The following is a 23,930-nucleotide window of genomic DNA, read 5'->3' as shown; positions in this document are numbered from 1 at the left end:
TGTGCTGTCTGTTTGTGGTTTATATATTACAATTCTGTGACATATAGTACTTTTAAAAGCATTTATAGATTATACTATCAAAAGTACCATTAAGAGCTGATAGTAAAAAAGCCTTTCTAAGAAGAGTTTGATAGAAAAAGGGTTAATATGATATTTGAAAACTCTTATAATAATGCTGTTAAGCAATTTCAGTGTTGAACTTCAACATAACAGTCTGCTCTAATTTTCTCTATTAATTTCTCTACTTTCACAACACAGTACATATTTTGTTACACACGTATAGGAACTGGTGTTCAGTAAACACTCTGGCTTCTTTTTGTGTCTAGCTTTGATAACTGAGAATGCTGAAGAGGACGTAGGAAAGGACTAGGACTTCATGCTTGGAGAGGAGACAAGTGGTGTCTGGTGAGTGCCCGTGATGGGGCTGCAGTCTTGTATGTGCAGGGAGCACAAGGGACCCGTGGGGAGGATGGCAAAGGGCGCTGAGGAGAGAGGAGGAACACCCAGACTCTGTGGCCTGGACTCACGTTGCCTGAGATGGCAACATCAAGCACCAAGAAAAAGATCAATGCCAAGTGTTTCTCTAAGCACGGATCCTGAAGAAAAGTAAATGTAACAGTGCCTGGCATTCTTGTTTGCAGTGTGTCTTGCTGCTCTTGTGCATGGAAAGCTGGCTGACCGCCAGTGCCACTATGGGGTCCTTGTTAGGGTTTTAGTCAGGTTCTTGTGCAGTGAAACATTCTTGGTTCTTTGGAGAACCCATGCAAAACTTTTGGGTATCACCAGTTGCTGTAACTTCAGATCCACAGACACTCTCTGGTACAAAATGTGGGCTTGTGCTGGCGTCTCATACCAAACATGGCATGCCAGTCAAGTGACATGTAGGGGAAAGATGGGGTGAGTAGTGAGATGTCATCAGAAAAATCCCCTCCTGTCCACATGGGAATGTAGGCAGGAAATGCTGTCTCTCTGCCTTCACCGGTAGAGGAGGAGGGGTGCTGAGCTGAGGACAGGCAGTGCGGTTCCCAGGAGAGCAGGAGGCAAGGCATGCTGGAAGCAGGTTGTAACAAGTAGTTTGAAAACTGGCTGCAATTTCAATAGCTTGTCTGAGTGAATTGGACTGAACTGTCTCCAGCACAGCTTTGCTGCTTAGATCTTCTCCACCTTTCCTGATGTGGGCAGGTAGCTTGACTGCTGAGATGTGCTTTTGTCTTTAATACAGTTTAAGCCTTTAAGGCTCTTTGAAATTCTTCAAAGAATGTTTATTCGGCATTTCACGACATTCAGCTTGTGACTATTATCATAGCAATATTTTCAGAAATGTGTATCAGAAATGTATACAAGGAGATCCTGCACTTCCACTTCTTTTGAGAGAGTGAGAGGATCAAAGACTAAGGATGGGTGCAGGGCAAGAGTGGCCCAAAGTTCTCAAATGCAGAATGCAATTGTGCTAGCGAGATATTCACTGCATGATTTGTGAACTCACAGAGGCTCAATCTCTAGCATTTTATCTAAGGCACCATCATGGCGCAGACCGCACAGGTTGCCTGAGTGGCTGGTTAAGGTAAGTGGCTTGAGAAGATGTTTTACATGCTTGGAAGTGCAGAGACAAATGTGCAAGCAGATACAATTATGACGTAGTTTGCCCTTCAGTTTATTGATGCCTGATTCAACTCTCCATTTTTTTAACCTAAATGCTGGGAGTTTATTTCTGTGGGTACAGCACACTTTGCATTGACGCAATTTGGTCTAGACTGTTATTAATTACTGATCTAGACAGACCTGTAGCCAGTTCCACAGCAGTGATAATTCCCATTTGCAGGCATGCATTAGGAAAGTAAAACTGTATTCCTGTGTTTGGGACAAACAATGCAGTAAATGTATTAATAATAGTAATGAGGTAACTCCATTTGAATGAATTAGGTAGTAAAGAAGAATCTTATGCTTTTCATCAGCTCCTGAGGAGGTAATCATAGAACCATAGAACGTCCGGAGCTGGAAGGAACCCACCAGGGTCATCAAGTCCAACTCCTGATCGTAATCGTAAGTTTCTTTGATACTTGGAAGCGTATAATAGCCTGGAAAAGTCCATAAACATTGAAGTATGCATAGTAAAAATGACTGATTACCTGACAGACTTTTGCCTAATCAATCTTTTCATTCCTCATTTGGAATTACAGTTGGTAAATGAGAGGATCCCTTTGTCAGAGTATTGCAAACCCAGTGAACAGAGGTAGGAACTGGGACTGTCAGTGTCAAGTAGGGAGTGCAGTGATAGTGAAATTCAGCAGATCTCTTACCTCTTTGATTCCTACTCCCGATTTTGTAGCTCCCAGGAAAGCCAGTCATGGCTTGCAATCCATTAATTGCCCTTCGCTGGTAGTAAATGATCTCATAGGAGTCACTCCGTGCATTTCTTAATTTTTTGATGGGCTTATACACTGTGAATTTTCAGGTAATGATCAAATGTTGGAAGTAAGGTGCATTTTGTTGCCACAAAAGCATTGTAGAAGGAATCAGGAGCACTGTTCATGACTGAGGGAGGGGAAGAAAAGGTTGAGATTAGTTTGTTATCTTGTCGTTATATCATCTCTCCATCATCTGACAATCTACCTACATACAATTTTCAATAATGAAGACATATACACACACACACACACATATACACTACATTGAAATACAATTTTCATGAACTGTGGATTAATAGATCCTTGTTCAAATACTTAGGATAGCATGCAGGATGCTTGTGTGCTCTAATTTGATTTAGTCTAACACACGTGATACCAGTCATTGTGGTATCATGGTAAGTGTTGGCATGCTGGAGGGAGATCTTTTGGATTTGAGAAGCACCACAGAAAAATAAGAGTTTGAAGTTAAAAGCTTGATGTCAAGACAGAATCTGAAACAATTCTGCATATAGATTCAAAGGATTGATACAATAGTTCAAAAAACAATATATAAAAAAATCTATTTAGAAACATGTTACTGCTATCTGCAGCTTCCCCAGGGGTACGTTGTTTTTATGAAGATGTAGGTGTAGGTTGGCTTCAAAGCCCACCCTGATGCTGGAGGGCAACTGAATCTGTGTAGTTCATCCATTTCATGCTGTGAGAAAACGGGAGAAATCATGGCACTCTCCATTCTGTTCTTTGGAGTCTTTTCCACCAAATGACAAATAGCACCTTCTCCCTTCTCACTCCCCCATCATTACGTTTCCTGTGTGAGCTCTCTGCCAGCTCCAATCAGCTCATGTTTCAGGATCTATATCCCAGAAAATGGCTTCAGTGTAACGTTACTTTTGGCAGCAAAGCCTGCAAACAAAGCCCTTTTGTCTCGACTCCTGCAGACATATGCTCCTGGCCCAGCACTGCCCCACTCCCTTTCCAGCTGGGCCAATGCAACTATTTGGAGAGACGGTGATGCTTTTTTATTCACAAACAGCTGGGCACTGCTGAAGAAGTGACTGGGGGTATGGGAACTTATTAAGTCAGACCTGCTGTAAAGGAAAGATTTGTGAAATCTCTGAGTATAGCCTGATGAGATTTCCCTTCCTGCAGCCGTGTTGGCTTCAGCAGCCTTCTGCTGGCTTCTGCATTCTCCTTAACCCTTCTTCACATGGCAGTAACAAAGGTACAAGTATAAGTATTCATGTAACCATGGAAACCAAGAGGAGTGAGCTTATTATGGTAAAAAATAACTCAGGGGGAAAAAAAAATTGTATTTCTAACCTGGATTTTTCCCTGGTCTGCTCACTGCATGGTCTCTGGTAGAATGTGCACCAACCCACCTGCCAGGGTCACACACAGGCAGAAATGAACAGTGGGCAAGTGTGGGTCATTCATTTGCTTTTAGCAGAAATGGTCCTCAGACTTCACTCTCCAAGAACCTGGAACGTGTTTCACCTTACCCGATGTTCACCAGTTTCTGTATAGTCTTGCCTGGCAATGTAAGTTGCCTCCCCAGGTTGCTTCTGTAATAAATGGAAAATGAAAGGATGGTTCACCCCATCCTTAAGAAGGTGTTTGAGGTGAAATGCGTCACATGTGGAATGGACACCTCTCAATCCATTAAACACAGAGGACCCTAAATGAGCAGGTTAGGTGTTTGGCCAGATGAGCTTTCCTGCCTGAATTGGAACTGTTACTGTTCCCTACAGCTCTCAGCAAAAGGTGTTCATGATTTCTTATGGATTTCCAGTACAGTTATTGCTTTTAACTAAAGACACGTGTCTTTCAAGATTGATGAATGACTTTCAAGCCATTTCCACTAGTATGAATTTAACATGCTGTAAAACAGATACTATATAAGCTATCATCACTTGCTGTTTGTTTTTTGTTCAAAATTCAGCTGTTAAGGTAATTCTCTGTAAGCATTTGTGCTCTTTGTACTGTGTCATAGCTGTTCCTTGCCAATATTCTGTATGTCTGTATTGCCTTTTCCCTTTTACAGCATCCACTTCAAAGCCAATTCACAACTTCTCACCCTAGCTCTTCAAATTTGTGTTTTACCTCCTAAGAAAGTGTTTCACAAAGAAAACAGAAGACTTTAAAGCTGATGTAAAGTTAATAAGTCAGTGACAGGCAGAAAGACAAATCAAATAAATAGGCTTCTTTACCCTTTGGCCTATACAACCACTGCATGAGCACATACATCACCCAACATGCATGTCCCTGTGTTCCCACTATGTGATAGGTATGACTTCATTTGCTTATGTGGTGACATGCACTGGGGTTATGGATCGGGGGACACAGGGACTTGGGGTGTCTCTGTAAGGTGTTGTGGGGCCTCTCTGCCTCAGATGCCAAGTAACATTTTTAGAGTTCATTACATAATCTGCAGCTGAGGTGCTTTTGAAGAAAATACCATTAAAATATTTCATTATTGTAATTGGTATTTCTTGTTTGGAAAATTGAGAAATATTAAAAACCAAAAAGCCAAACTCCCTAAAACACCAAGCTATAGTCACAAACCAGTTAGCAGGGCTGCCTTTGCTTCTGCAAAACAGCACTAACAAACTGTTCTTTTGATGCCATCTCTAGCTGCTATGAGCTGCTCCAAGATTTAGCATCTCTGTACATACACCTTTTAACAACAACCTTTGCAGTTTACTAATGGTTAACCTTATTATACTGAGAGGAAAGAGGGCATTGCAGTTAACGCACATACTACATGGATGGAGAGCCTTGCCTGGATTCACTTCATGGTACTAGGAAATTCATGCTAAGCTCTTTTCCTGATTTCCTCACAATTTCTCGAGGCTGTTGGTGTACCTCACTGGTGCATTATGAGTCTTTAGTTAGATACCTAGCAGGTCTGGATCTTCTGGAAAGCAGGACTCCTGTAACTACTGAGCTCCCACCCATGGATATTCTGCCCATCCTGTTAGGAACAATGAAGGTGATATCTTCATGGTTACTATTGACTGGCTTGGTGCAGAGCTCAGCACAATCCTATCAGCACAATCCTATCAGCAACATAGTTCCCCAAAGTGTTTAAACACATCCATACATTCAGCTGCAGTTCCAGTAGAGTGAAAGGTCTGGAAAAAAAATCACTTGGTACTTTCCAAAAGGATAATTAAAAGGGAAGTAACCCCTTCTATTGTGTTTATAAAAGAAATGGTTACTTCTGTACTCTCTCAGTGCCTCTTTTCCCTTCTAAATTTCAGTGTTTCCCAGGTGGCAGATAGATAGTTAGTCCTCCTCAATTGTTTCAAGGAAACTTAAACATCTTCCTTACCAGTAGCAGTTTGTTGAGTCACAGTCTGAAATAAGGACTCTATATAATTGTGGCAGACCAGCTGTGGCTCAATATTCAGAAGCAGCATCAAACCAAACTGGTATCAAGTAGGTGAATCACGCTAGAAAAAATAGAGAATGTTAAGCTTTGTGTAATACCCTCATAATTGTTTCTGCACTTCTGTGTAGGCCAGTTTTTCAGGGGAATAATTTATGTCACCCAATATTATGTGTATTTTAGTGCTCACTTAATGAAGACCTAATATTTCAAACAAAATACAACTTCTGTAATGAGATACCTTGTTTCTGCCAGGATGTTATTAGGATACCTGCTGCAGTGATCTAATGAGATTGACCTTCATTTCATAACAAATTGTTCTCCTACTGAAACTATTTTTAATGGCCTTCTTGATTTATGTAAAGGGACCTATAGCAATAGCCTTCATTTGGAGAATAAATGATTCAAATAATTATAAATTTTATGAAAATGACAAGATCCTTTAAAGTGCTAATAAATTTTTGACATGTACACAACAGTTGAGCGCAACATTGTGAAAGTCTCATGTGGCTGGCTTTGTTCTCTCTGCCTCTCTGCAAAGAACAGAATAAATGAGTGTAGTTCATAATTGGGTAGAAGATAAAACCCATGTAATTGCCATCAGTGAGCCTGTTGTAGCAGCTCGCAGGCTGCTTGAGGGAATCTCACTCCCTGGAGTGCTATTTGCTGCCATCCACTGGACACTTCTCAAAATTTCAAGGAGACGATCAAATAGGTGCTCTAATTAATTTGTGTTGTCCTGGTATTCAAAGCCGTAGTGCTTGAGGCCTCTAATATATATTTTAATGAGATGAATCATTTTTTAAAGGGTGATGAAGGAGAAAAAGAGGAATCCATATCCTTAATATTTCTGCTGATTGTCTTAAAATTATTGTTTAGTTGAAGCAGGATTATTATAGCATTTCAGAGGGAAGATGAGTAGGAGATGGACACAATTAGCATTATACTAATCATAGATAAGAATGTTATACTATGCTATAGTTACTTTAATCTGAGAAGCCTACTACCTCACTGGTATTATTTAATCCTCACCATATCCTCAGAAGATTTCTTTTCTTTCATGGTACCAGTTTTACGGACTAATGTCACATATCCACTGTGAGGCAGAAGATTTTCAGGCTTTGCGTGTGTATTTCCCATTGCAGGAAAAATAATTATATAAAAATTATATGCCTAAACATTTTCTTAGCGCAGCTTATGTATTTCTCTCATATTTTCCATACTTCCTGCAGACCTGGCTGCAAATGTTGTACTTATAAATACCTTTTAAAAAATCCCAACACCAAGATTAACTTAACTGAAACATGATTTGAAATGGAAAGAGTAAGATGCAAATTAAAATTTAACGAAAAGGCTTCACAAAAATAACAAGAAGAGTGCATTTCCTGAGAGGCCATACCTGTTCCCATGTCAAGATAAAGAACTTTCAAGTCTGTATGTACAGCACCATCTGGTGACTTGTGCACTGCAGGATCCCAAAGCAGGGATTTATGTACCTTGCCACATCGCAGACAGTGAGTCAGTCGATATCCCCCAGCAGACCTGCTCCTTATGTTCTCACTGCCAGATACAACTTCCTCACAAATGCAGAAATATGCTTTTGTTCCTGTTTCCAGGTTTTGGCAGTTGTCATTGTTTTTCGTCCAGACGAGCAGGAGGATTTGCTGGTGCATGTGGTCTCCTCTTCGTGTGTTGCTATCGGCATGCTTTCCTCTGTCTGGGAAGGGCTCCAGAGCCAAAGCTCACCATTTAGAGTTGCAGTCTCGGCAGCAGTCAGCAAGCACATAGATGGTGATCTGGCACCTCGCCTTGCTTGGCTGCCTGTGTTCCTGCGTGCCTGAGACAGCAATTCACTCTGTGCCTTTTGCTTTGGCTGCCTACTCTTCCAGTTTGTCCTCTGTTGTGCAGCTGTCCCATATTCACTTTGCTGCAGAACAAACACGGGAGAAATCTGTCTAGATCGCCACTTTGCTGTAGGGTGTGGATGGTGTAGGGTGGTGGTTGTTGGTGTTTACTTCCACAAAACCAATGAACTGGGTGATCCATTTGTAAGCATCATCCTTGGGTGCCTTAACTGTTTGTGAATATATGGATTTTGAGCAGTCTTGTCAGAGAGACGGTTAAAGACTCCAAGAGGTTTTGTTTTCTTGTGAGCAAGAAGCAGGCAAAAACTTCTGGAGCTTAATCTGCGATGCATTACACCATAGTACCATTGATTTCAGTACACTTCTAGTTCATCTTAAACCCAAGGTAATTGACTGGAATATCATGTTTTCAGCCCATAAATCCTCTATATCCCACGTATCTCAGGCAATCCCCTGAGCAGCTGTGTCTCTCTGAATTACTTACATGAGTTTCCTTACCACTGCAGAAAATATACCTCCTTTGTTTCAGTAGAATAGCCCATGGACTTTGCAAAAACATCACGTGTCTGTATCTGGATACAACATATGAAGTTCTTCCTCCAGCAGCAATCACATAAATGTTGCAGGAATTAAATGCTGTTACTAAGGCTCACTTCATGTTTTTAATGTAGCAGGTTTCTTAATTCATTAGAGAACAGTTTCTCATAATTTGGCACAGTGGACTGTGCTGATTACAAAACCAGTCAATATTGTGGGTGAGAAGTAGTAGAGTGCCGGCAGGTTACCTGATGCCCTGTTCTGCTGAAGCAGGTATATCTATTTTAGCAGCAAGAGAAAGATGAGGATCAGAGATCACACATTTGCCAATGATACTGCTATAGCATCCAAAGCTCTTTGCTCTCTGATGAAACCTTACTAGTATTACTATGAGGGTTAGGATCATCATTAGTGTGATTAGATTAGGATGAAACAACCTGTCAGGGATCTGCTGCCTTTTTTTTTAAAGCTTCTAACTTCTGAGGTTTTATAGTTAACTCATTTAACTGTCTAGGGGCTCCTAGTCTCATGGCCATGCTGTTTTACCATGTGACACACTCAGCACATATATTAGGATATGCTACAGCTGCTCTTGTCATGTTTTTCATCTGCATGCCATAAACTGGGCTCTGAGGTGTTTTGAATCAGCATAGTTCTGTGTCTTTCAGTGGAACTATCTTAATTCACATTCAGACCTCTCCAGACAGAAGATGCACCTTTGGAAAATGCACGTCTCCATCCAAAATGGAGCCTCCTTGTGCATGCAAAGTCCTGCCAAGCCAGAGATCTGCCATATGCGGGGGGATTCTCTGAGTCTGGAGTCCAGTGAGTTGCACACTGAACTTGGGCATTTTTCCTGACTGTAATTGCAATTGGTTTTTCAAATCAACAGGGAAAAAGTCATTCTGTCTTTGATGTAAAACACAGCTGCATTTACCAGAAGGAAGGCCTTTTCCAGAGATGGAAAGCATTCCAGAGCCCAGCCATGCGCTGCTTGGATAAGCACTGTGGCTGTTTTGTTTTCCAGAGGGTTCTGTGCAGCTATGGCCTTTATTCTTTAAGTGACCTATTTGAGTGGAGAGAAGAACTGTTCAGTGTAAGGGCAGCTATTTTGAACTTACGATGTTTTGAAGAGAGGAAGAAATGCAGTGAAGGATAGAATTAGGTCACAACTTCAGGTTGCCAAGATTTTTCTCTTGATTTGCTTATTGCTTTTGTAAATCAGGCTCTCACATTTAACCACGCTGGAAGGAATAATCTTTTATTTGCACTCCCTGGATCGAAGTACAAAGGAAATTCATTGAAATAATAAAAAATTTAATTTTCTACATGTCTGTGTAAAAGTATGGCAATAAAGACAAACCAATCTACTCAGCTATGTAATTAGCATTTATGATAGGGAGATAATAAACAATCAATCGAAGTCAGTTAAAGCATTTCTCAAAAGCAGTTTAGAATCTCACTGAAATGGCTGAAACACAGAGCCACACAAGCACTTCTGTGGTAAAGGCAGATTCAGGGCAGGAATAGCAATGGTGTTGTTGATTAGTAGGATAAGAAGTAGGATTAGAAAGGCTACTTTTAAAACTGAGGAGCTCAGTTCAATCCAGACGATGTCCTGAGCCCACTGATTTTGCTGTGTAGAGAGCAAGCCTAAAATCTTCATTCCTGATGCTAATTATGAACAAATAAATGCATCCAAATTAGAAACTAGTGAAGTGTTTTCACGTCATACTCCTCATTAAGACACTTTGGGAAGCATAGAAAGATAAAATTATTAAAAAGCAATCTGAATAACTAGATGACTGTATTAAATTTGCCTGCATCCAAATGTGGCATACAGCTTTGCTTTCAGGGATTTTCTGTACCCCCATTTCATATTCTCTGTCGTAGCAATCTTGTACACATGTGTATGTGGGAGGGTGTGGGTGAACAGATAGTGCTTTGGAAATCTAGCCTACATTGTGTGAAATAAAAAATTAGCAGTGACCTTCTGGCTTGTATTCATATAGAATTTGGCTATTACATTATAACGGCTTTCGAAGTAGCTGCAGATTTTGAGCGCTTATCTAACTATATCCATGATAAAGCCCACTTCCCAAAGGCAGTTAAAACAAGCTGTTCTTTTTACCTTTTCAAGGGATAACATAAATTCATGGCCATACCACTGTTCTCTTTTGGCAGTTTGGAGATGTAGGAAGTATTGCAATCAGATGTTTCTAATTTAATTCAATCCCTCATTAATTTCATCTCTCCTTTAATTCAATCTCAGCCTCAGGACCTAAATAATTTGCATTAAAAAAATAACATAATGGCCACCCTTTCTTTTAATCAATGGTGACTGCTTTAGGCAGGTATTAGCAGATAATCTGATTATCAAATACACAGAGAGTTGGCATTTAGTTAGTGAGTAACAGGGAAAATTTGGAAGGGAATCAAAGGAGACAAAATCAAAAGAGAAAGGGGGGAAAGAGAAGAGAGCCTTACAAAGACAAGCAACATTAAGGAAAATATTATGGAAAAGTTCTTTTTGCCAGTGACTGTTACTGCTACAAGCCTCAGAGATGCACAGCCAGTGGTGTCAGCTGTGGGTGACGGGCTCAGCCCACTGGAGAGTATTGACAGGACTCCAAAAAGAATGAGGTCTGTGGTAATTCTCACATCATCTCTTAGACTTACTTAAACTTACTAATGGGATTTCTATGTTAGATGCTTAGTGGTATAAGCTGCCATATCTCCACTGACCTCTGACTGCATCTTTTGCAGCCTTCTCCTTCTTCTGATTGTAGGTAGACACCATGTGACTGCCCAGTAGCCTTTTTGTGGGAAAGCCACTCTCCTTGTTGGCCAGCGTGTTCTCTGGGTAGAATGTGCTACGTGGCAGAGTCCTGGGCCAGGGCAGGAGTCAGAGCTGGTGAGAAAACTTCTGGTGCACATCTAAATCCAGGTTCTACATGGAGCAGCGTGGAGCAGCTCTGCAATTGCTTCATACCAGTTCGCAGGGAAATTACCAGTCTGGCTCACTGGCCAGTTCTCTGATCGTCCCCAGCTGATTTATGTGACAAGAGACTAATTCTGTGGAGACTCAGAACTGTCAGATCTGGCAGTGTTTGACAGAGGCTGACAGAGACTTGCTTTGAGGGTACCGTGCTGCATCTCTCTTACTTTCTTACAAATATCATCTTGGGAATGCATCTCTAATAGTAGATAGTTTATGGTCCACTATCTTTTCTTGGCAAATTTGCAATGCTGCTGTAATGACAGCCCTTCTGGTCAGCCAGTAGCTCCAGAGGAGACTCGGGCTAGTTATTTTCAACCTGCCTCTCCTGTGACTGCTCCTGATGCCTGAGCAATCAGGCTGAATGGAGCCCATGGTCTGCTGCTCAGCAGATGGCATTTTTCCAGTACATCAGTATTGGAATGATACCCAGCACAGTATGAGGGATCCCAAGCTGTTAAAGAGTCTGCCTTTTGACTAAAACAGAAGAGCCTTGACAGTTTGCTGTTTTGCAAGTTACCCAATAGCAAAAAGTTCTACGCAGTGTCCTGACATGTTCCACTATGCCATTACTCTCTGCCTAAGTTCCCAGATCTCTCGTAGAAGCTCCGTTCAGTGTGTTTTACAGTGATATGGTGATGAAAGGTATTATACACAAGCTCAGAAGAGACCGTGTTCCTCGGGGGAGTAATATGAGCTGTATGTGCTGATCACACGACAGCCTTTGAAGCTTGACAAGATGAATTTATAATTTTATAAAAATCATTCTGTGATAGATTTAGTTGATGGAGGCTTCCAAGTCATAGTGGACAGTTGTGAGTTGGTGGTGAATAACATGTAAGTAGAAATAATGTAGGAGATGCTTTAGTTGATAGGCCTTGGATTCTTGCATACTTTCCCCCTCCAAGTGGCTTGTTGTGTCCTTGAACACATTCCTTTGCTATGCTGTGCATCGGTTCCTGAATCTGTGACATGGGAATTATACCTTCCTTGTAAAGTGCTTTAGGATGAGCATAAAACTCATCTTGTATTTTTATTTTACTTTTGGTGAGCAGAAAAAAAAAGGAAACCATTGTAGTCATGGACAGAGAACAAAAATTCTGTAACAAGTACAAATTCTTTAGAGAAGACAGATAATTGTGCCCAAGAACTAGTCTTAGTTCAGTATTTCCAATTGCTGATTTACAGGAAGAAGTGATTAATCACAAAGTGAAATCTGTTCAAGATTAGCATAGATTGCAGAAGGTTGTGAAAGACTCCATATGGATTCAAAGTATTTGAAAAAGCTGACAAAAGCAGCAAAGGAAATTTTGATTTGGATTAACACAGGCTAATTCCTAATAAATAAAATGAGCTAAGTAGGCTAACCCAAACATCCAGAATTTCCAAACATCAAAGCTCTAGGCATGGAGATCTCAGACCAGGGCAAGCAAATAGGGCTGAAGATCAAATACATTCCGATATTTCTACAGATTACTGATACCCTTGTTCCTAGTCACTCAGTTTGAGCCACATCACCTCAAAAAACATACAAACCAAAAATGTCTCACTGATGGCAATGAAGAGAGTAGGGCTGTGTGCTGAGGTTTCTGTGCAAGGAGATGCTAAAGCCCTCATGGTGATGACACACATGGGGACAAGTGCTTCCTGTCACAGGGAAATAAATATTTGAGCAGTTCACTGCTGAAAAAGGGTCAGTGATGGTGAAGCTCTGGGTCTGGGTTTTATGAAGCAGTACATAGTATTAAAACATGTATAACTAACACAATTAAAAAAATTTGTCATGTTGTAGCCTACAACATTATCTGACATCCTGTTGTTCCTACTTGTTTGAAGCCGAAGCACACCATAACTCCCATACAAACACGTAGGCTGGAGTATTAATATGGCAGAGTGTAAACCTTTTCACCAGTGATTAAAATGGTAGAAGTTTGGAGGGACACTTTCTCCTCTGGACAAGAGAAGCTGCGTGACTGGCTTGCAGGCCAGTGGGCGTTCCTTTTCTTTTAGTGGTTGAGGTAGGAGCTGTACATGGGCAGTCTACTGGCCAATTTCCAACAGTAACTTGATTTAAATTTAGTGCCTGTGTAGGAACCAAGAGAATTTTATTATCTTGATTTAATTCTCCATTTTCTTTAGAAGAACATTTATGTCCTTCTGCACTTTGGAGAGGTGCAAAGTTAATAGCTTGCTTCTTACAGATAAACTGCAGGGATTTCCTGTTTTTTAAGGTTAATCTTCTGCTGTTCACTGCAGTTAATTTGGACCATTGAGACTCCAACGAAATCAAGCAAAACCTAGCATCTGACATTCGACCTGTAACTGCCCCCTGCCCCGCTGCACACATGTGCTGTCCCTGGGGCTGTTCTGTCCCTAAATGGCAGTACGGTGCTTCACAGGGGAGCATGGGCTCCCCAACACCCCGTGGTGCCGAGCCAGGTGCTTTGGGTGATAGCAGTGACACAGCACATCCCATTACCTGAAAAACACCACACAATAGCTTGCGAAAGCAGCTTCCCGTATGTTTGTAGAACAGGGGCTACTGGCTGGTACCAAAAAGAACTGACATTGGTAAATACCTTGGCCCTAACTCTCCTTGTTCCCATTCCTTCCCCTTTTGGAGTATAACACGTAGTAGGAAGTTTTGTGGCTTTACCTTAAATGCCTCGGTTACTTCTTGTGTCCGTTTCTGTGTACATCCTGGCTCTGCCAGCTGCAACGTGACAGAAGAACACCTTAATGACAGCAAAACTAGGGGGTGAGAACAGGACATACTAAAAAAAAATAAATCATGTTCGATAGCTGTAATTTTGAGTCCTTTGATTTGATAGATGAAAATCTGCTTCCGAGTCCTCAGACTGCCCCTCCTGGTGGCTCCTCCAGTGCCTGTTTGCTGGACAATGATTTTTATGCTGATAGCAAGAGGCCTACCTCCATTTTCCAAGGATATGAGCTCTCTAGCGGTGCCTTCTGTGACAGCAGAAGCAATTCCAAGTGGAGCACAGTGGATTTGAAGGCCCAACACAGTGTTTTAATGCACATATTTCTTTGCAGAGCTAGGAGTCTCAGCTCCATGTTGAAAAGAAAAGACAGCCCTTCTCTGCAGGATAGATTGTGGCAAGTGTTCAGCTTGAGCGGTTTGCCTTGTTAGCTAGCTGCTTCTGATTCTGGTTAAAACCACTGCTGGATAAGGATGGTGATTCCTAATATGGCAGCATAGAAGCTCGCTAACATGGGTGAAAGAACCAGCCTGCAGGGCTCAAGTGATGCATGGAACTTTTCTAGAAAATAAAGGTTTACCACATAGAGGAACATAGTTCCTTCTGGCCTATCTAGCATAAGGTGAATTTCTGAGTTGGTGAAAAACCTGATACAGACATTCTTGCATCAGCTGAAACGAGGCATCTGTTGGCTTCACTTGCATTCATGTCTGGCACAAGCTGAAATGAGAATGCCAGACTGCAACCGCTTAAGGACATCCACAAGAGAGTTTGCACTGACATAACTAAATTAATTTCAAACAGATTTTAGTTAAACTAGTATAATTATCATGTCTTGACAAGGTTTCGGTCTATTTTTTAATATCTTTTCTCTCCACAGTGGTGATTGCCACTGACAAATGGCATAATCTAATTCTGTTTAGGTAAATCCATGGCACTTGAAGTGAACAGGGATTATTCTGGCAAAGCCAAAATAGGTGTGAAGCCATTGGACAAGTTGTGTGTTTACTGATACCTCTGGAGTCAGCTTCGTATTTTTAGAAAGGAGGAGGACAGCATTGAATGGATTTGAAACAGCGTCTAAGGAATAAATGCAAAAGGCCTGTAGTAGTTACACTACTACACTAGAACCACTAATTCTGATCACGTTGAGATTGATGACATACCTTTGCAAAGTCACTGTAACTGTGAGAACAAATCCCTCAGGGTGTACTTTTAAAAGAGTATTTGTGAGCACTGTGATTGTAATGCAGAAGCACAGCATTGCTCCGACATATATGGTGTCATCTGTTCTATGCTAATAAATCAGCATCTGCAGCCACCAATTGCTGCTTATTAAATCTGGGTACAAAATTGAGCTGTTTGATCTCACCGCCACTGAAGTGTGTCTGCATGATCATGGAAGATGCATATTATCCCATCTGTTTTTCACCGACCCTCCATCAGGCTGTATGCTTCAAGGTAACGGATCAGACACAAAATTAATTCCACTGTGGACGACTGCCTTAGAGGCATCCTGCTTTGTCACAGCATATAAAAATTTGACTTAAGAGTCATTTTATTCCTTCACAGCAGGTCATTTAAGCCCTATCCACACTAGAGAAATTGCTAACTTTGGCTCAGCTCCTTTAGTGACAGTGTGGACATGTGGCTGTCTCCATTTTCACTAATGTGTCAAGTCACCTCGCTCCAAGAAGGCCTTACAAGACACTGGTTCAATCAACAGCAGCTGCTGTTGATTTTTCGTCTGCTGCTGCCACTTGTCCAGCTGGAGCTGAAACGGTGCTAGCTGCGGTGACACTGCTGGGGAACACACCAGAGGTGGCAGGTGGCACAGTGTCCCAAGCACTGGCAATTCCTGTGTCTGGGATGCCCGGCCACTGTGGTGACATGGCTGGAGGTGACTGCACAGTCTCATCAGCCTATCCAGTTGCTGTCTGCAATGCTCGCACGCTGCCTGCTGCTGCAAACCAGCCAGCTATTCTTGTAGCAAAAGCTTTTGCTGGACTTGCCATGTGCATTATCCTCAGAAATATGCATTTTGTCCTCTTGCCTAGGAAGAGAGAAAAATGAGACAACTGCAAGTTTGATTTTAAGTGTAATAAACCTAGTTTATTTACACAGTAACATGAATGCCACAGAGTACACAGCAAAGTACCACAGCAAACCAGAGTGTAACTGCCCCTGATCACAAAGGCTTGAAGTTTGTATACTTATTTATATAAAAACGTGTAAATACCAATATGAGCACCAGATAAAGCAATGCAACCAGGAATTCCAAATACAAATTACCCACAAGAATGGAGTTGAAATAATAATCATAAAAAATCCCTTATTCAAGGGATTTAAAGAAATCCCATTTATAAAAGTCCATCAATTTTGGACTCCCTAATTTAAAAATAAATTTCCTCCTTTTATTAAAAACAAGAACACATTCTTAAATGCTCAGCATAATTAAGTTTTAAAAGAAAAAAACCCAACAATTTCAACTGCAATACCTTCTAATACCAACAAGCCAAAGGACAAAGAAACAGAAGCTTTTTGAGTCTTTTTGAAGAGCTGTTATTTATGAAATGGCTACATTAAAATTTACACACTCTTAAATATATATTATATATACAATATATAATATATATATTTTCAAGCAAAAAAAGGGGCAAAGAATACTTTGGGATACAAAAATTCATATACATACATATATATTAAAACATGCCACACGCACTCATATATATATGTATGCATATATATAAATATATATATGAGAACAAATATTTCCTCCATATAAAAAAAAAGTTCCAACCTCTTCTAAATCCCTGAAATCTTCCCCTTGGATTTATGGAAAAAAAAATAAATCTTTATAGTCTGAAGTACAAACCAAATTCTCAAATTCTCTAGAGTGGTAAATGTCCAGGTAAGTTGAGTATTTCATTTCTCACTGGCAACTCTGTTCGGTCTGCAAGCGTTCTGTGGTTTCCAACTAAATGCTGAGTGGAGCACCAATGCACGGAGACTTACAGGAAATTACTGAAAGTACATTCTATGTCTATTCAAAATCACCGTCCTTCTAATACTGCATCCAGGTGAATAATAAAATCCATACACCTGTCTACTAGAAATTCTCTGCAACACAGCAGAGGGAAAGACTTCTCCTTTTGGAGCTGAGGGTGCCCTAAAGAAATTTGTCCCCACCATTCCTTTTGAATAGTATTTTTTATTTATTTCTGTCTTGAAGTGTTTGGAATCCAGATAGTTGTTTATCGAATATTTCCACAGGTGTATTTTTATAATAGTATTTAAAATTCTCTTCTGCACTACTTTGATATTGTCTTACTGCATAACTAAATCATCATCACATCTCTGTCTGCATGGCCTGAAGGGCTCTGATGGTGCTATAGGTTTTACAGGAGATTTAGCAGAACCAATGCTACCTCTGCAAAATCAGAGTAAAATAGATGGCCCAGTCATACAGGGAATAATAGTCATGTACTGTTTCTACAGAGAAGCAGCTTAATTCCTATTTGGGTAAAGGAAGGTGCATTAAAATGTCTGATTCAGTTTCCATTGTATCCCTCAGAAAAGTTACAGTGGATTTAAATAAAGATGGGACTATTTCATTTCTAATTATATATGATTGTAATTGCTATTACAAACAAACAAAATCATTCAGATGGGCCATCTCAGCACAAGAACTGAGAAATATACATTATTTTCAGCAGCAACTTTTATTTTTGCATGATAAAGTTACGGACCAACAGTGTGAATAAATCCTCCAAGTAGCTGAACCCTAATGCACGTGATTTATTTAAATAATCTATTTTTCTCTCTATTATGTAGGAATTCTCCTGTGTAAAAATGTCAAGATGATTAATTCATACCTTGTGGATGCTCCTGGGATGTGTGGAACATGAAAGATCTAAGGTGGAACATTGCTGTAAATGCTACATGCATTCTTGTCTGGGAGCCAGCAACATGATATCCTAGCTTGAGCTTTTGATTTCATCATGTCTGAATATTGAAGTGAGGCCAGGCTTCCATATTTGGACATTCCAGAGGCTCCAGAATAAAATTCTAGATTCCCTCATTCCTGAAAATTTGTAGGCAAGTTTTGACTAGTATATCCTCTTTATATTCACCTGGTTATGCATATTGACTGGCTCAGATCTGAGGCTTGAAAGATAATTAGTGAATAAGTAATTTGCACTTAAGAACTAGAAAACAAAACCATTTTCCATAACGTCTCAGGAGTAGTTTTTTTTAGAAGTCCTGTTTTAACAGTGGTTTGTATTTCACACCATGGAGTATGGTGTGCAGCACATCCCTTACCTACATACAGCAGAAGCAGCACATCTTACCTTCAGCACTTCTAGACTAATGGGATTCCTCATCTCCGAGAAGCTGGGTGTCTGCAGTAGATTGTCAAAGCAATAGGCTTCTGTCCATGCTGTGGTCAGTCTAGACCAATTGGCTTGTTATCCACTATTATTCTCCCTGTGTAGATCCCAAATTTGAAAGCCAAGAATTTTGTTACTTCAAGGTTTATGCTGTACTACAAGCAACTTAAAGGAACTTGTTCACATAAACTCCCAAATCAAATCAACTCGGTCTCATACAAAGTACAGCAATTAATTTTGTAAACTCTTCTGCATCTTAATGCAAGCAACTTTATTTCTAGGGCTATTATGAAAATAGGATTTCCACCAACTGACCAGATACTTTTTTTGACAAGGCACTAAACATTGTGAATCCAATCACTGTGCTCTCTCTGTAACAGCAGAGAGGTTTTTAATGGCTCTAATGGTATCAGAAACCACTCATCATATTTCTTCAAACAAGCATTTGATTTTTCCAGAAATTAGTTTCCACTGGAAAAATCTTTAGAGTTCATGTTAAAAATATTTGAATTACAGCTTTTATTAATATAAAAATATATATTTACAGTCAATACTGTTACCTTAGATTTGCAGCTCTTCCTATTTCTTGAGCTCAACTGAAAGTGCGACATTGCTAAAAAAAAATTCAAGATCTGTGCATATATTCAAGTAAGTTATAACATGCACAGCCAGGGGTTTTGTTCCTGTCTTACACAGGATCCCAGTTACAAACAGAGCGGGTTTTTTTCCTTTTGCTTAGCAATTATGCTGTAGCATTCTTAGGATTTGTTTACAATCAGTTTAATGCATACATTCTCAGATATTCATGTGGCACAATCTGTTGCCAGGATGGAGAACCACCACAAATGCAGTTACAATCATCAGTTACGGGCATATCTGCAAAGTCAGCCTCGAGCTCCCCGAGGAATAGCTCGGGCCAGATTGTGTTTGACCACTTTGACCATTCTCTCTTTTTTTAAGAAAAAAATAACACACAGCATTACAAATTGCTAAAGTTTACCCAGTGCTGCACAAGAAAGAGACTGGTGAACATCTATCCATGCTTGATTATATTGCAGAGCTAAAATGAATATTGGTTCATCATAAAAGATACAAACTGAAATTAGATAGCTAGAGATACAAAGGCTTCGGACCAGCTGCATTAAATACGTATGGTTGTAAAACATTCAAAATTCAACTTTGCATGTGCGTGTCAACGTGAAAGTGACACTGAGAACATGTGTCCGTAAACACGGAAACACCTACCGGCTTCAAGGAATGAGCCCACTGCAACGGCAAGTGGTTCAAGAATTGCTTGTACAGCCTATCTGAATTAGGTGAGAAGTTATGTGCACATACGCACTACGAAATAAACACAAAACCAAACTATGGAGAACAAGAAGCTCATAGCTCAATACATTGTGACTACTAGCAGATAGCATGCGAGTGACTTGCCACGCTCGGTGTATTTAAGCTATGAGAGCATTGCCCTCCTGTGTCCAGATAAAGCAGGGCTGCACTGAAGATGTGTGATGCTTAGTAAAGGTCCTTCTATGAGCTGCTCAGCACTAGTGTAGAAACCTTCTTTCCTGATATTGTGGAAGTACCTCAACTACATACATTGCACTTGGGCTTTCAACACAGTCTTCTTTTTCTGCATCAATGCTGCCATCCTAACCTTTTTACCAAAGAGAGAAAGAAAAAAATATATCACATTAAAATATATTATCCTCATCGTTGCCTGATCCTTCACTGATACAGGTGAATCAAACAAAAGAATAATAATCAGAAGTTTCAGAAAAAAAAAGCTGTAGAAAGGTCACGACGACAGTCTATATACTACAGCACAATCGATGTAGGCTTCCACTACTCAGCTTAGCTGTGATAGATGTCAGAAAAGAATAATATCGACATTTCAACCCCTCCAAATGTACAGTGTGGATCCAGAGCTAGTTTTGCTGACTTTAAGCCTGCAGGACTGTTTGTTCAGTTTCCATGCATCTGGTCCAAGCATGCATATGCTGTATAAAGTGGCTATTTGTTTCAAGGCTGAAGTGAATTGATTCCTCACAGTTTTAACAATTAAAATGAAACATCAATCCATAAAAAGAACACATTGATATCTGTGCATTTATGTGCCAGGAAAGTAAAGGAAGGGGCTGCAGATCTAGCATTAGGTAAAGGCTGGTGTGTAAAGTGAACACTGTAATGTACAGCTTTAAAAAAATACATACAAGAATTGCACATAGATCCATAGGAGAGAAGCACAGGCTCATAACTAGGGCTGTCTGCTTTCCATCACCCAGTCAGAATATTCAGTATCCCTTTTTTCCCCTGCATCCAGATCAGTTCTTCGAAGTGATTCAGGACACAATTCTGAGTCTAGCAATACTGAGCAAAGATACCATCTGTACAGCTGCAGAGGTTCCATGGGAAACGGCCGTCAGGTCAGGGAAGGAAGTCAGCAGCGGCCTCACAAAGAGGAAAAGCTCCTTCAGGTTGAGTTTTAAAAAAATTCCGTCTCTCTTTAATCCTCACTAATTCCTGCTCTCGTCCAAAACTCTGTCTGCAATGTTCTTTGAGCTATTTTGACAACATTCCATTTTTAGGGTGTTGTCTATAGCAACATTAGAAAACACTAGTTACAACAGGCGAGAGACAGGCCACCAAACACCACTGTTGGAAAACTGGATCATGATACTGTTAGTTGTGGCTGCCAAATTTAACGGCTCCCTCAATAATGAAACAAGTGTTTTTGCCCCCTTGTTTTTACCCTTCAGAGAGCTGTGTGTGCAGTGAAAATGTTTCCATGTGGCCCGTTAGCTACACACAGACAAGCTCTAAACATTTCTATCTCCTGCCAACGTACCAGCAGAGCCAATTTCAGTCCCACTTTGCAATATGGTACAAGTGACAAGAGCAAACCAAGATAAAACAGAAGAGGTGGCTGTTATTTTCATTCCTGATTCATAGCAGCGATTGTCAGAGAAGGTTATATGTGTCCTATCCATTTCAAGTCAGGCTTTCATGCCTTCTGCAATGGAAGGGGAATTTCAATTGACCACTGTGTGTTGTATTGTTCTTGTATAAATGTGGTTATAGCTACAGTACATCAATAGTCCAGACTGGTGAATGTCATGTAGGAAATGGGATAGACAAAGTGTGCATATTCTGCTTTTTAATGCAGAGGTCTTAAGCTAGGGGTAATGGTCTGGTTAAGGCAGCACTGTTGAAATCACAGATCCGTGGTTAGAAAGGATATGGGTAGGTGGTGAGTCAAGAGGGAGAGCAGGAGGGAAGATGCTTACTGCCCACTGACACAGTCGGCATGATAACCATCTCTGGGTGGGGGAAGGTGTAAAGTGTAAGAGAAACACCAGAATCTGGTTGAGACCAAAGGAAAGGAGTCCAGCCCACTTGTGGGGGACCGACTAAGCTGAGAGAAAAATTTGTGTGGTATGTAGAATAGAAGCAAATGAGTGGCATGGTGGATCGTTCCTCTCACATTTACAACTAATCCATTTCTGCTTATGGTCACTGCTATTCACTAACCAGTGCTACATATGGAAATGACAGAGGCTACCCAGAAGAGGAGGGCAATTTGTTTACTGCAGTGGTAGAAATAGTGGTATCAAAGTTTGCTCTCCTTTTCAGCCAGATATTAATTGTTACATACTGTCTGTTCCAAATGCAGTCATGTACATATAATTAATCCCTAACAGGCCTGGCAAAAAAGTAAAGTTTCTGTCGTATTGAGTAAAGGATGCAATTTCTCCAATTAGAACCTGTTTGCTCAGAGTTGCTGGCTTTGCTATCTAGGCTTTCTTTAACCACTTGTCCAAAGCGTGAGCCCTAGGGCAGGCTGGAGTGAGGGGGTGGAGGTGGGGGGTGCTTCATGAAAAGCAACAGGCTCTACAAGCTAGTGCTGCTGCATGATTCTCACAATGCGATGGAGTGAGTCTATAGTGGCAAAAGCCAGATACTGACAACAAAGCCAGTCTTCCAGAATAATTCCACAGTCCCTGTCCAAGGACTTCTCTGCAAACTTGATCATCAGCAGCGTCCTTTTGATATCCAGCCAGTTCTGAAGTACAGCATCTTTCCGGGCAGGGTTGGAAGATGTACTCAGAGCATGGAACAAGTCCTCACGTGGACCCCAAAGCAAACACTGAAGGATTCCCTTGGCTTCTGATATCAGGATCCTCTCTGAAGGGTTGGGATTCAGCAGGCAGCTGGCAAGTTGCTGAAGCCCTTGAGAATAGAGTGAACGGCAAGGGATCTTGGGAAGATCAGCACGAGTATACTCCTTCTCCTTCAGCTCTGGATTTTCATCAAAGGGATTGGGTAAGTGCAGCATTTCATAGATGAGGATGCCAGTCTGGAACTCATCACACTTCTTGTACTGCGTTGCGGTGATGATTTCTGGAGCCAGGCGTGACTGATCCCGTAGGACCTCAGGATCTACCATATGACTCTTTTGCTTGGCCTGGGAGAAATTGCTCACTATTAATCTGGCTGGGCAAGCAGTGTTGGGGCTGGGCTCCATGGACTCCGAGCTCAGAGGGCTGCCTCCAGGTCTGGAATGAACCAGCAGCAGGTTCTCTAACCGCAGATCACAATGTGTGATATGATAGGGTTTCAGGTGCTCCAGGCCCAAACACAGCTGTAAAAGGAGCAGACATACCTGCCTCTCATATAAATCTGGGCTTTTTGCATGGCGGGGCGCAGATTCTCGCACAAAGTCAGCCACCGTTAAGTATGGGACTTCCCGGGTGATGACCACAACACGGCTGCGTGGCTTGCTGATGGTCCCCTGGTTGCTTGAGCTGTCTTTCTGTGAAGCCTCTGTACTGGAAGGAGTGTCCCTGTTCTTTTGCTCTATCTCTTGGTCCTCTTCTTCCTGCTCTTCTTCTTCCACCTCTGGTGCATCAGCATTCTCCCACGGAAGGAGACGAACTGGAACTTCAGCAAGGAAGTGGCCACAGTCCTGCTGGATGTTGAAGTTGATAGCCAGACTCTGCCGGATAGATAGGCTGTGATAATACTGCTGGGATTCCTTAGCTTTGCTCTTACAAATCTGGGGGAAGAAAATAAACAGAACAGACATAACTCTTAAATTTGTAAATTCTATATAAGGTTTTTTTTTTTTTAATAGATACCTTTTTGATGGGTATCCACAATCCAGCCCTAAACATGAGCACTGATTTTTTTTTCACTAAACTGACCTTGGCAGACTAATTTAATGCACACAAACAGATTCCATTGAATAGTAAGAAACTGCAGACCAATATCTGTGGGCAACCCTCCCTGTGCATATGTTATTCAATGGAAAATATAGTTCAGGCAGGTTGTGCTTTTAGTCAGAATAGCAGCCGATATATGGTAAATTCACAGTGAAGCTTACTTTACAGTTACTTGCTTATCCATATAATTTTATTTTGTGTTCCTTCTCTCAGCTTTTTGTGAAGCTTGAGCAAGATAAAAATAATCAATAGCAACAGGAGATACAAAGAAACATGCATAGAATATTCGAGGACATGATCAAATGATTGCACAGGACTGAGCATGGCGTAACACATTACCACCCATCAGCTGACTTAAGGGGCTGCATGCACACTCTTTGCCTACTGTAACTGGAAACTGA

At 40.9% G+C, this 23,930-nt stretch overlaps 1 protein-coding gene and 1 long non-coding RNA gene across 3 annotated transcripts in view; both read right to left on the bottom strand.

Annotated features, from left to right (window-relative positions):
• Positions 1 to 1,557: 1,557 nt before the first annotated feature.
• On the bottom strand, positions 1,558 to 7,638 carry LOC110357751 (uncharacterized). Its single transcript, XR_010475290.1, has 3 exons — positions 7,196 to 7,638; positions 5,740 to 5,860; positions 1,558 to 2,535 (listed from the first exon to the last, which is right to left on the bottom strand). It is a non-coding gene; the product is annotated as an uncharacterized LOC110357751 (long non-coding RNA).
• An 8,363-nt stretch (positions 7,639 to 16,001) lies between these two features.
• Positions 16,002 to 23,930, bottom strand: part of PEAK1 (pseudopodium enriched atypical kinase 1) — a 34,404-nt gene continuing 26,475 nt past the window's right edge. For both annotated transcript variants that reach the window (XM_021285584.2, XM_065076199.1), the window contains one exon: positions 16,002 to 23,363. In XM_021285584.2, coding sequence (XP_021141259.2) covers positions 22,206 to 23,363 — 1,158 coding nt within the window. In that variant the 3' untranslated portion in view covers positions 16,002 to 22,205. The remainder of the gene's footprint in view (positions 23,364 to 23,930) is intronic.

This window comes from Columba livia, chromosome 11 (genome assembly GCF_036013475.1).
Source record: "Columba livia isolate bColLiv1 breed racing homer chromosome 11, bColLiv1.pat.W.v2, whole genome shotgun sequence".
Lineage (NCBI taxonomy): Eukaryota > Metazoa > Chordata > Aves > Columbiformes > Columbidae > Columba > Columba livia.
Note: the sequence above shows the minus strand (reverse complement) of the source record. Positions and strands in the feature narration are given on the sequence as shown.